We start from the raw sequence: 11,812 nt of genomic DNA on the forward strand, positions 1-11,812 counted from the left end.
GGTGTTTTTTTGTTTGCATGTTTAGATCTGATCTCAGTTGTTTCTGTGTGGAAGGATGTTACCACTCATTTGTATTTATCTTTTCATCTCCGCCTCCTCATTTGGCCCTTCTCCTCTCCTCTCCTCTCCTCTCCTCTCCAGGAGCACCATGCGCAGAGTTGCTCAGGTGATGAGTAAAGCTGACAGAAGAAAACATGACAAGTTCTCCAACCAGTTCAACTATGCTCTCAACTGACCTCCAGCCCGTGATGCCCTATATGCCTTTAAACTAACGTGACATGGACTGAGTGCTTCCCTGTGACTGAAAGAAGGGATTAATATGACTGAAGTCATATTTAAAACACTGTGTTTGGTGCAGTTGGAATGATTTAACTTGACCTTTTTAACCTTAACATGTATCATCACCACATTGTTCAGCTGGATATTTTCCTTTGTATCTGCCAAAACCTGTTTTCATTTTGGATAACTGAATTTCTATACTTTCCTGCTTTTGTATGTCGTCTAGTTGAATTTCTTGTTCGTGTTTGTATTTATTTTGTCTTTTGTACCAGAAGTAAACTCTAAGTCTTTTTCCTCAGCTCACTGTGTGTATGTGTGTGTGTGTGTGTGTGTGTGTGTGTGTGTGTGTATGTGTGTGTGTGTGTGTGTCCTTGTCTTGTCCTCCACTTTAATGAGGGTAATTCAAGGTTAATTCAGCACTTGAAGAGTGGACACACAGCTACTTAAGAAACATTTGAGGATGAATGTGATCCTTAGCGAATGAAATCGGTTTCATATTTGTGTTTGAGTGGATTTTCAGGCTTTGAAACAGGTGAGTATAAGTGATGTTCTTTTATCTGTCAGTGTGTAATGGACTGATTACTGTGAGATGACTGTGTCATTAAAGATGTTTGCATGTCATGAAAAGAAAAATCGAACTCAAATACGTCCAACCCAAACTCTGCATCTCTGCATTTAAAGGAGCAAAGCAGCAGCCCCGAAACATCCCACTGAAGAGGCAGAGGCTGAGATCTCCTGACCCTTGACCCCGGTAACAAACCGGTCCGATCACTGCTTTGTCAATTCAAGCTTTTCAATTAAACCATTCAGTGAAAAGACTAAAATAAAAATCACCAGCCACTGGTTTTTGAATGCGGACAACCGGCTCTGCCTCCTGAGCCACAGACACAGGTACGTTCACCGGTAAACTAAATTCATAGAGGAGCCTCCTCTGACTCCAACCTCCCTCTCCTGACTATGAAATCGATACATAAGTCCTCCTCCTTTGTTTTCATGTTTCTCAGCAGCTGCTGAGTCATTCAAGTAAGTAGTAAAGTTCTGTACTGATGTGACTGTCTGCTGTCTGTCTGTCTCTCTCTCTCTCTCTCCAGACAAACCTGCCCGAGTGCACGGCTGTAACCAGGCCCTTTGACGTTATAAGGGATTGAGATGTTGCTCTTGACATCCAGCATGTGTCTGATGTCCCACCTATTTTGCTGGCGTTCGGTTTGAATTTCATTCGCCCTGCCATTAACGAGGACGAGGAAGGCTCTGTGATTTTCATTTGTGCTGACCATTCATGCTCTGTGTGAGCATCACTACTGCTGCCAGCCGCCATCAGTCACTAGAATTTTATTTGAATTGAATCCAAACCTAAATCCAACTGAGCTGAACCAAATCCAGCACAACCGAGAGTCTCCAACTCTTTAATATCCGTCCACTTTCGGTAACGAGGGGGGGGGGGGGGGGGCAAGGGGCCCGCCGGAGTCGAAGGGCCCGGTGCCACCAGAGTTTATTCGTTTTAAGGGAAACACCTCAGTGGGAGACTCTTATCATTGAAATGAGTTCACTGGGCTGGTTTTCAGTGTTTAATTGTCATTATTTTTAATATCAAAGACAATATCATGTTGAGCTGAGGACTGAATACATCCAAGGATTTTTTTCTGGAAACTGTCAACAAATTCAATAAATAACAGAAACAAGTCCAAATGAAAACAATCACAGCTGGAGTTACACGGTACTGACAATAGATCAAGCCATTCCTTAAGTCATAAATAAACATTCAGTATTCATACAGACTTTTTTTTTTTTTTTTTTTTCCCCCCCAAAAACAAAGAAATCAGCTATTTGCCTATTGCGTAGTTTAAAACAGCATTCAGAACAGGGAGCGGGGACATAGATCTATGTACAGGTTCTGGTAGATATACAGATTCTATCAAAATAATCCATTCAAATTAAAGCCTTCAAATGTTGGTAGTAAAAAGAAGAGCAGAGCTGTGCTGCAGTTCATCCACACACACCGGCACACTTCAGTCTCTCTCTGGGCTCAGAGTGTCTTTGAGGTGTGTGTGTGTGTGTGTCTACAGGTGTGTGCTGTAGAAGGCAGGGGCCGCATAGCTCTGAGTCCCCAGCATGAAGGGGGACAGGACGTGGCTGGCGGTGAGGAAAGGCAGCTGGACCAGGCTGCCGGTGGGGGGGTGATGGTGGCCGGCGTAGCCAGCATGCATGGCCAGGTGCCCGCTGACCGGGGGGGACGGGCTGAGAGGGCTGAGGCTCCCCAGGCCTCCTCCTCCCCCTGCGCCCCCCGTGCCTCCTGCTCCTCCTGCGCCGGTGGGGGCAGAGGTATCGGCACCCGGGTTCTGTTTCTTCCACTTGGTCCGACGGTTCTGGAACCAGATCTTGACCTGGGTCTCAGTGAGGGAGAGCGACAGGGCCAGGTTGAGCCGCTCGCACACTGACAGGTAACGCGTGGACTTGAACTTGTTCTCCAGAGCCACCAGCTGCTCGTAGGTGAAGGCAGTCCGGGCTCTACGTGGCTTCCCTGACTTGGAGTCTGAGCCAGAGCGCTTCCTCTTGGGCTTGGCCCCCTGGCCCCCGTTGGTCTGGGCGTTGGTGATCTGGCCCGTGGAACCTCCTCCTGGGCTCTTGGTGTCTCTGGAGGGGTCCTGGTGGCTGTGCTGACCCAGATCTCTCTCTCCATTACTGGGCAGGGCTGAGCTGCTCTCCTCACTGCTGTAGGGGCCATCTGGAGCCTCTGAGTCTGGGGTCCCGGATCTGTGGTAGTCATCCTCATCTGGGCTTCTGTATACAAAGCCGTCCTCTGGAAATAACACACACGACAAAGACAATGTCAGATTCCAGTCGTTTACACGATCGGAATTAAACTGCATGGAGGACGTTTGGATGTAAATACGCCTCAGCTGTTGGGTGGGGTGTTGTGGGAGAGGAGGGGTGGCTATGGGTGGGGGGGGGTGGTACTGAAGCCAGTGTGGCCCAGCTGCAGTTCCTCTAATGACCACTACATGCTGCTACATGTCAGCCTCAACTAAACTACTGAACAAAGTACTGGAAATGACTGACGCTCAGCCTCTGAGTCTCGACGTGGAAAAACCTCGGTCGCTTTGTAAAGACTGGATGACTCTACTCTGACCCCACTCTCTGTTCACATTCTGTTGATTTTTGTGCATATCATGTAGGTACTATCCTGCCTCAGATTACTGCGTCTGTTTGTTTGTGATTTTAGATTTTAAGGCAAATATATTTAGAAATATTCACCATGTGAACATAAAAAGGCCCGAAACAGTAAAAGCATTAAATCCAAATGTTGAAACACGGCCTGTATGAAAGACAGGATCAGGTTCAAATTCTTAATTTTAAACTTAAATCCTTGATCATTTTAGTTTATATTATGCTTTAGTGGTTTATATTACAGAGGAAAAGTCTAATTAATTCAATTTCCACATGTTCATTTGCTACACATTTTCCTTCAAGGTCCTGAAAGCCACCAGGTGGGAATCGGTTGGTGCCTCTGCCCTACTGTGCGAGATACTGTAAAATATATACAGTAAAACATATACTAGAAAACATATACTGGAAAATATATATAGGGAAAATATATACAGTAAAATATGTTTGGTAAAATATATAATGGAAAATGTACACCAGAAACTACGGTCACTAAATAAAAAAAAAATTACAAATTAAATATAAAAAAACAAAACTATAAAATAACATAAGAAATCTGCACCAAATATATATTTGGAAATTTGGAAACGTGAACAACAATCTCACACACTGCCAGAAACACTCTCCTAATATGTCTAATTACATCATTTCATTGAGAATCTGTACCACATTTCAAATTGGCCCTCCCTCACCATTTAGCAGGAGGCCAGGTCCCTCTGCTCTGAGGATCAGGACCAGTATCCAGTAATCCACAAACCCAAAAAAAGGAGCTGTGAGCACTTTGTGTTTTGTGCCTCCACCTGCTCCTGGTTTGACAGATGTCAGTTAGTTTCTGCTATTTTAAAAAAAAATCATATTTATTTTAACAACGTGTAAGAATAATACCAACTGTGAAAATATAGCTGATAAAATATCAGAATGAAAATATGGTAATAATGAGTGAAACTGCAGGAGACACCTTAACAACCTTTTTCATTAATATTGTGCTTTAGGATTTTAGAAACCAAACTATTCCCAGCCAAATCTGCTATTACATGGGCTTCCAGGTCCCAGAGGGGCCCAGGAGAAATCTGAGGTTTTTTTTTTAAGTGCATCTTAAAAAAAAAAAGAACATTTACAAATTATAATAAAAATATATTCCCTATTAAATGTCTTAATTAATAATAATTAATTTAATTGCACCAAACTTTCACCCGCTCTGCCTTAAAGATCCATTGTGAACTTGTGTCACATGGTTTGGGGTGGGGGGGTTGCTGATTCATGTGGCTACATTGAGTCAGAAATTGTGTGTTTGTGGTTTCGTTGGCCAACAATTCAGACAGAGAGGAAACAGAAAAACAGAAACACCTTCACCAGCTGAAAACACCTGAGACGCTTTCATTTATCAGCTGATTCTGTTTCTGACATCTGAACCTGACAGTTACAGGAACAGTTTAGAGTTTGAAGAGGGAAACATTTTGATGAGCTGAGCTCATTTAATTTGGGTTTTTCACGAGCTTCTCATTAAGGCCCAGTCCTTCAGAAACAAACACACACACACAACCAAAACACCTAACATTTGAACACTGCGCTCCATGTTATTATTATTTTTATTTTTTATTTATTTATTCCTGCTTTTATTATTATTATTATTATTATTATTTTGAATTTTTGAATTAGCTGTTGGTGCTGAGGAGAGTATTTATTCTGCCGCAGCATTAAAATTCGTTTTGAATTTAAAAAGCTTTACATATTCAGCTTCTATATGACACGCATTTATTTATTCATCTTAACAAAATAAAAACCAAAACAACCTGAACATTTAAAAATCCTAATAATGACATGGTCTTATTTTACAGCTCAGATCAAACAGGAAGCTTCAGGCTTTTATTTTGGGACAGCGATCGGGAAGAATCTTGTGGATTAAAATACACATTTGCTTCTGATTTCTCTAAATGTAAAGCACTTTATTTTTCTCTCTACGGTTTTATTTGTTTTTTTGTTTGTTTTTTTAGAGGCCAGACTGAAGCGTGGCAGCTTTCAGCTCCTGTCTGTGATAAATGAGCCCGATTCTTCTGTTAAAATGTTTCAGACATAAACTAATATTTTTCAGCAAACGTCCAGAGAATTAAGCGGAATTAAATCTACAGGTTTAAAACAAAGAAAGTAAATAATAAAATAATAATGATAATAATAAAATAAAATGAAAAACGAAGAAGAAAAAAGAGAAGAGAAGCGAAGAGAAGAAGGTGAAACCGGAGAACATCAGAGACAGTGTGTCCACCGGAGCCCGATCAAACCGAGGAAACGGAGCTGATTACAGCTAATGGGTTGGAATGGAGGCTCTCTCTCTCTCTCTCTCTCTCTCTCTCTCTCTCACACACACACACACACACACACACACACACACACATGCCCGCGCGGCAGAATACAGACTGCTTGAAACAGATATTCACCAATCAATAACAACGATCACACACACACACACACACACACACACACACACACACTGAGCTTCGGTGAAAGGCGGAGCTCTAACGCTCGGCCTTCCTCTCAGCTCCTGATGCGGCCCTGTCAGCAGCGCGGGGGCCGCTCACGCTCAGCCTCGCTCCTCCACCAATCACCGGTGTGTGTCGGCCTCTCTCACGCGCTCCCCACCACATTCACTGAACACACACACACACACACACACACACCTTTTCTGCGTGACACGCCAATGACCCGCGAATTAGACGCCTCCGAAATCACCCCTGTAAATAGACACATCCACACAGGAACGGATCGTTCCGTGATCTGAGCCCTGGTTTTCACGGAGAAACGCGGACGTTCACGAATAGTGGAAAGAATATTTGAACACACCTCAGTGACACAAAATAAATAAACAAATAACACAAATAAATAAATAAAAATACACACATTTAAAATTAGAGAAAAGAATGATGCCTACATCTGTCCTCTGATCCAACACACACACGGAGTCTGGATTTAAAGGTTCATTCCGTACAAACTCAGACTTACTGCTCTGGTATTCCTCCGCACCGTAGCAGCCTTTGCTGGGCTCTAAGCTGGGCTCGCGCTCCACCGATCCTCCTCTCCGGTTCTCCGCTCCGTACGCGCTCGGCTCGCGCTCACCCCGGAGGCCCGCGTGCTGCTGATGCTGGTGTCGCCGGTTGCTCGTGAACTTGTTGGGGTCCAGGATGTCCAGCACGGAGAAAGAGGTGGTCCGGTGCCCGGTGGGGCCCTGACAAATAACACACCGCAATTCATCAGTGGCTGTGCATTTGAAAATCAGCTGCCGACCCTCTGTTTCACGTGTTTTTAAAACTACTTTACATTTTTATTCATTATCAATCTTTAGAAATATTTGCTACCATTATTTCTATTAACATGTAATAATAATAATAATAATAATAATAATAATAATAATAATAATAATAATAATAATAATAATAATTTGTTGCATATTATTATTATTGTTATTATTAGTGCATAATAAAAAAAATCATAGAAAATGTGTAATAAATAGGTTCCAATTTCAGTGGGGAAATGCTCTCTGTAAGTGTGAGAACTGGTGTTAAAGTGCTGAAACATTCACTATGTGAAGAGCAAACATCAGAGCCAGTGACACGGACGGTAAAGTGTGTTTATAAAGCACAACACTCCGAGAAGCAACACAAATCAACACACGTCACTCATCAGACAGATTTCCTGCAGCCAACTCCACGTTAATTCACACAGGTCGAAGTGTTGGAAGAAAAAGCTGAGCAGAGACAAACAGGAAGTTTTTAAAAATTATGAACTGTAAAACTAACACCGACCGTTTTTGTTTATTTACTTATTTTTTTTTTTTACTTATTCATTTTTTTTTTTGGAGTTTTGTGTTTTATGAAAATACTAATTTATGATTTCACGAAATCCCCCAAAACTCACCTCCGTCATCAGCGAGAGCCTGAACGCTGTGAACATGCCCTGAATTTATTTCTTTGAGATTGATGTGAAGTCAGAAAGGTGGCGCGGTGGTTCAGTGATTAGGATCATTCATTTATTAATGAGGCCAGTCTGCGGCGTGTCTACAGCAATAATGCCACGTTCAGAATTTTTACAATTCTCTCCTTAAATAATCCGAGGGAGCACGCGGGGTATAGGAACACGCGGCCTATTAACATCCGGTGATAAGAGTAGTCACACACAACAGCCTGATCAGAGCTGTGATTAAGAGAAACCATCATTTATTTAGGACCCGGAAGACTTCAGAATAAACCCCGGGTAATAATCCGCGCCACTGAAAATGATTCTGTTTCCCGGAAATAAATATCAACTAATAATCCTAGTTTTTTTTTTTTTTTTAATTTCTAACTATTTGAAAATAACACTTCATGGATGTTTCGTTAAGCTGAGAAATGTTCAATTAGAAGGAAAAGGGAAGATTTTTATCATTTATCTGCTGCAGTTCAGATTAAATGACATTATTCTGATTTTTAATTTTTTTTTTTTGTTTTGGCTTTTTTTGATTAATCGATTCGATCTGGTCAGAATCAGAGAGGTTATTTTATAGATCACAGATGTTCCCTCTGTGCTGCTGTGGCGCGCATCTGATCCCATTTCTAAACTTATTTGAATTGTTTTGTCAGCGCTGCACCGAAGCAAAGCGCCTGTTCAGTCGTGTTTCTGTGCGAAGGCCTCATATGCTGGACCCGGACACAGGGGGGCCGGGACACGTTTTACAGGACAAGACCAAACTACAACAAACATCACCATCACCTATAAGAAAACACGTCCTAAACATCACTGTCCCTCTGTAAATCCCTCTCCTGTTTCTGAGGCAGAGAGACATTTCACCCTACTTCACCCTGCTCACGCTTCGGTTCGTAGTTTTCTGGGACTTTTCATTAGGTTTGGACTTGTCCCGTCTTTTCTATGTCTTCTCATCCCGCTGGCTCTGTTTGTCTGTAGCCTTCTCCTACTCTCTGCCTGTGTAAAGTAGCCTGTCCTGTTACTGTCTGCTGTCTACAGCTTCGCACTGTCTCCACACAAAATCCACCAACTTTGCATCCCATGCATCTACCTGCTGTGGCGGGGCTAACACCGGGTTCGTCGGCGGGGGTTCCGAGTGATTCTCCACGGCCTGAGCATCTCTGACTCCGGATACCGCGTTAGAGAAGAGCCGCTTCTCTCCGGCTGCAACTCCGTCCAGCATGTCTCCGCTGTCCGGGCCCACCACGGTCTGGATCCCGTCCCCGTCGGACGCTGGTAGCGCTCTGTCCCGGCTCATCACGGGCTGGACGGCGTCCGCCACGGGCCCTGCTACGACTCTGTCCCGGCTTATCACGGTCTGGACCCCGTCCGCTCCGGGCCCCGGCACCGCTCTGTCCCGGTTCATCACTTTACTCTCCCTTTCCCATAAATTGAGAATCCGGGTTAAATAGCAGGAGCGGTGTCAAATGAGAAAAAAAAAAAAAAAAAAGGTTCCGGCCAAAGCGTTTTACAGGGACTGTGTGATACTCATGTCAAAATAATACCTTCACACACCACAGGCCGGTCAGCATCCAGTCTGAGGTGATGTCTTCTGCCCGTTAAAGTTTTCCATAAGAGTCTGGACAGGTGCGAGGGGAGGGGTGGGGGTGGTCTGTGGATTACCGGACGCGGTCCCGTCAAAACTTTAGACTTCTTCTCTCAGTCTGCGTCTCTCCGGCTCTGTTCCCGTCATCCTCCGCATCCACCGCGGCAACACAGCGGTGATCTACCGTCTGTCTGTTCTTGTACGGCGCCGTTATCCCCCGCGCTGGCACACACACACACACACACACACGCACATAAACAGCGCTCGTCGTCCCGACCTCCAGCCTCGCGCGCTCAGTCTGGTCACCGGTGGGCGCGCGCGCTCTGGAAGCTTGACAGGAGTTGAAGGCGGGACAGACGCTGATCTATCTCTCTAATGGTTAAAACTCTCCCTCTCTCTTTCTCTTTCTCTCTCCCCATTAGTTAAGTGAAGACCCCCTCCTCCTCCTCCTCCTCCTCCTCTCTCTCCTTTAGCTCGTGTAGCTCTCAACTCCTTTTTTGGTTTTTAGCCGGCCCCTCGAGGAACCCTGTATCATACACTCACATGTATCCGCGTGTGTGTGTGTGAGAAAGAGAGTGAGCGTGTGTGTTGGTCTCCCTCCTTATTTATGCATTCCTATTCAGCTCCGCGGCTTGTAATTGGCTACAAATTAATCCCACTTCCACTAATAGTCTATTATCTCGGGGCTGCGTGCGTGCGCGGAGCGGTGCGGTGCGGTGCGGAGCGGTCCGGGCCAAGCGGCGCTACCCGCGCACGAGGAGAAAGAGAAGGAGAAGCGGGAGAGGCGCGCGCTGGCTCCTCACGGTTTATAGTCGGCTCTCAGACCTTACGAGGTGTTTGTTTGCGCACGTGCTTTAGCAGGTGAAATATCGGGCGGTAGGTGTGTACAGGTACTGAGTTAGTTACAGCAGCCGCCGCCGTGTCCAGGGTTAACTGCTGTGCGCTGGAAGTGATGTGTAGCTGATGCGTAAAAAACTCCACATGTGCATCCACATGAATGCAGCTCTTATCTCGGATGCAGATTCCAGGGCCCGGCCTCTCCTCAAAACTCAATTACGGCCTGAATAAAGCCGGTAATGTCCCCGCTGCAGTGAAATATTGATTCCTAATCCTTGGCAGTCATTACTATGCCAGAAAATAATAGACCACAGAATTGGATTTTGATTTAACACACGACGTGTTTATTCTAATGCTAGGGACTTAATATTCCGTTGACTCTCATTTTGAGCCACAGAGGAGAGGGAACAGTGATGAGGCTCTGACGCCACACTTTTTTTATATTGTTGTGGAAGAAATTAAAAAAAAAAAAAAGAAAAAAAAGAAAGAGAGGCGATGGGACATCTTTCCTGTCCTCCTCCCCGGCCCCTAATACACAAGGTCAGCTCCATGTAATTGCCTTGCTCAATGATCCTTAGGGGGACGAAATTAAAAGTTGAGCAAAATAATGACTGAAACAATGAGACATGATTAGCCAATCAGAGAGCTGAACCCATTACGAGCCTTTTGATCTACTTCCTGCTTCCGCCTGCAGACTTTATGGCTTTATTTTAAAACAGTCAATGTATTAAATCTATTAAATATCACAGCGGCTTATTCGCCTTGGGAAATATTAGCATTTTAAGCACCACCAACACACACTGCGACAGGAAGAATGAACAGAGGAGAGATGGTAGAGAAACATCAGCCAGGTGAATACAGAAAAGCGTTAAGTATTATTATTATTATCATTGTTATTATTATTATTGTTGTTGTTGCTTTATCTGCAGGTGGAGTCCAAGTAGTCAGGCAAAAGAAAGAAAACCCCAGATTTGCCAAGTCAAGTAAAACACACATGGCAACTGATGTAGTTTAAACATCAGTTTAAGCCTGTCTGTGATGGCGCAGTTCAATAAAGACGTGTGGTTTGTGGAATTTAGACAGAGTCCACCTGAAATCCAGGACACTGTTCCCTGTTCTCCAGACATTTTGAATGTATAGGCTAATAATAATAATAATACAATAAGTATATAATGAGAAGATTGTCAGGAACAGCGTAATAACAGTGATAAATGAACTACATAAAATAATGTAACAACACAAAAATAGCAAACATGTTGAAAATAACAGTATGCCATAATATAATTGTGTGTTTGTGTGTGTAGGTGTGCGTTTGTGTGTGTGTGTGTAAAGTAAAGATCTACAAAATGCTGTCACTTAGCAGCTCATTCTACTTCATGTTATTGCTGGACACTTGCTCCTCACAATGGTAGCATCGTCATTATACATAACACACACACACCCACACACACACACACACAGTGGTGGTCCCTGTTCCCACAGTGTGTGCCAGCAGACAGTGCAGGCAGCCTCTGGCTCTCACCAGTCACCGTGTGTGTGTGTGTGTGTGTGGGTGAGAGCAAGAGAGAGAGAGAGAGAGAGTGAGCCCGTGTGTGTCTTGTGTCTATAATTATTCTAATGAAGGTTAACGAGCTCTGCTCAACCTCCTCTTTATTAAATTAATCTCAGCCAGTAATGAATCATAATTACTATAATTAGCAGCTTGAGCTGCCTGATCTCTTCGCTGGTGGCTGGTCAGAAGGAGGTGATGATACAGAGGCTCTGATCAGACCTACAGCCCTCATCCCTCTGCTGTCCTCTCTGTCTCTGTCTCTGCCCTCTCTGAACACATATACCGTGTCCACCACCTCTGATTTGACACATTTCACATGATTATTATTATTATTATTGAGGACAGTCCACACAAATACAAAGGTATCTTCCTTTTATTTTGTATGTTCTAATTCTTTGCAGATGGTTCCACTGCATCCATATTTCATGTGTTGGACAGAG

At 44.0% G+C, this 11,812-nt stretch overlaps 2 protein-coding genes across 6 annotated transcripts in view; one reads left to right on the forward strand and one right to left on the reverse strand.

Moving 5' to 3' along the window:
- Positions 1-577, forward strand: part of uvssa (UV-stimulated scaffold protein A) — a 28,772-nt gene extending 28,195 nt beyond the window's left edge. For all 5 annotated transcript variants that reach the window (XM_041048695.1, XM_041048694.1, XM_041048697.1 and 2 more), the window contains exon 15: positions 142-577. In XM_041048695.1, the coding sequence (XP_040904629.1) occupies positions 142-235 (94 nt within the window). In that variant the 3' untranslated portion in view covers positions 236-577. The remainder of the gene's footprint in view (positions 1-141) is intronic.
- Positions 578-2,237: 1,660 nt separating this feature from the next.
- Positions 2,238-8,803, reverse strand: nkx1.2lb (NK1 transcription factor related 2-like,b). The gene is made up of 3 exons (XM_041048723.1): positions 8,489-8,803; positions 6,442-6,664; positions 2,238-3,079 (listed from the first exon to the last, which is right to left on the reverse strand). The coding sequence occupies exons 1-3, from the start codon at positions 8,801-8,803 to the stop codon at positions 2,340-2,342; spliced, it is 1,278 nt and encodes a 425-aa protein (XP_040904657.1). The 3' UTR covers positions 2,238-2,339.
- Positions 8,804-11,812: the final 3,009 nt, after the last annotated feature.

Source organism: Toxotes jaculatrix, chromosome 10 (assembly GCF_017976425.1).
Source record: "Toxotes jaculatrix isolate fToxJac2 chromosome 10, fToxJac2.pri, whole genome shotgun sequence".
NCBI classification, from domain to species: domain Eukaryota; kingdom Metazoa; phylum Chordata; class Actinopteri; family Toxotidae; genus Toxotes; species Toxotes jaculatrix.

Bases quoted from the DNA above. Each gene is read 5' to 3' on its own strand.
- nkx1.2lb (XM_041048723.1), bottom strand. From the start codon at position 8,803: ATGAACCGGGACAGAGCGGTGCCGGGGCCCGGAGCGGACGGGGTCCAG. The intron at 6,665-8,488 runs GTAGATGCATGG...GTTATTTGTCAG, and splicing joins TGTTAGCCCCGCCACAGCAG to GGCCCCACCGGGCACCGGAC. The intron at 3,080-6,441 runs GTAAGTCTGAGT...TGTTATTTCCAG, and splicing joins TGCGGAGGAATACCAGAGCA to AGGACGGCTTTGTATACAGA.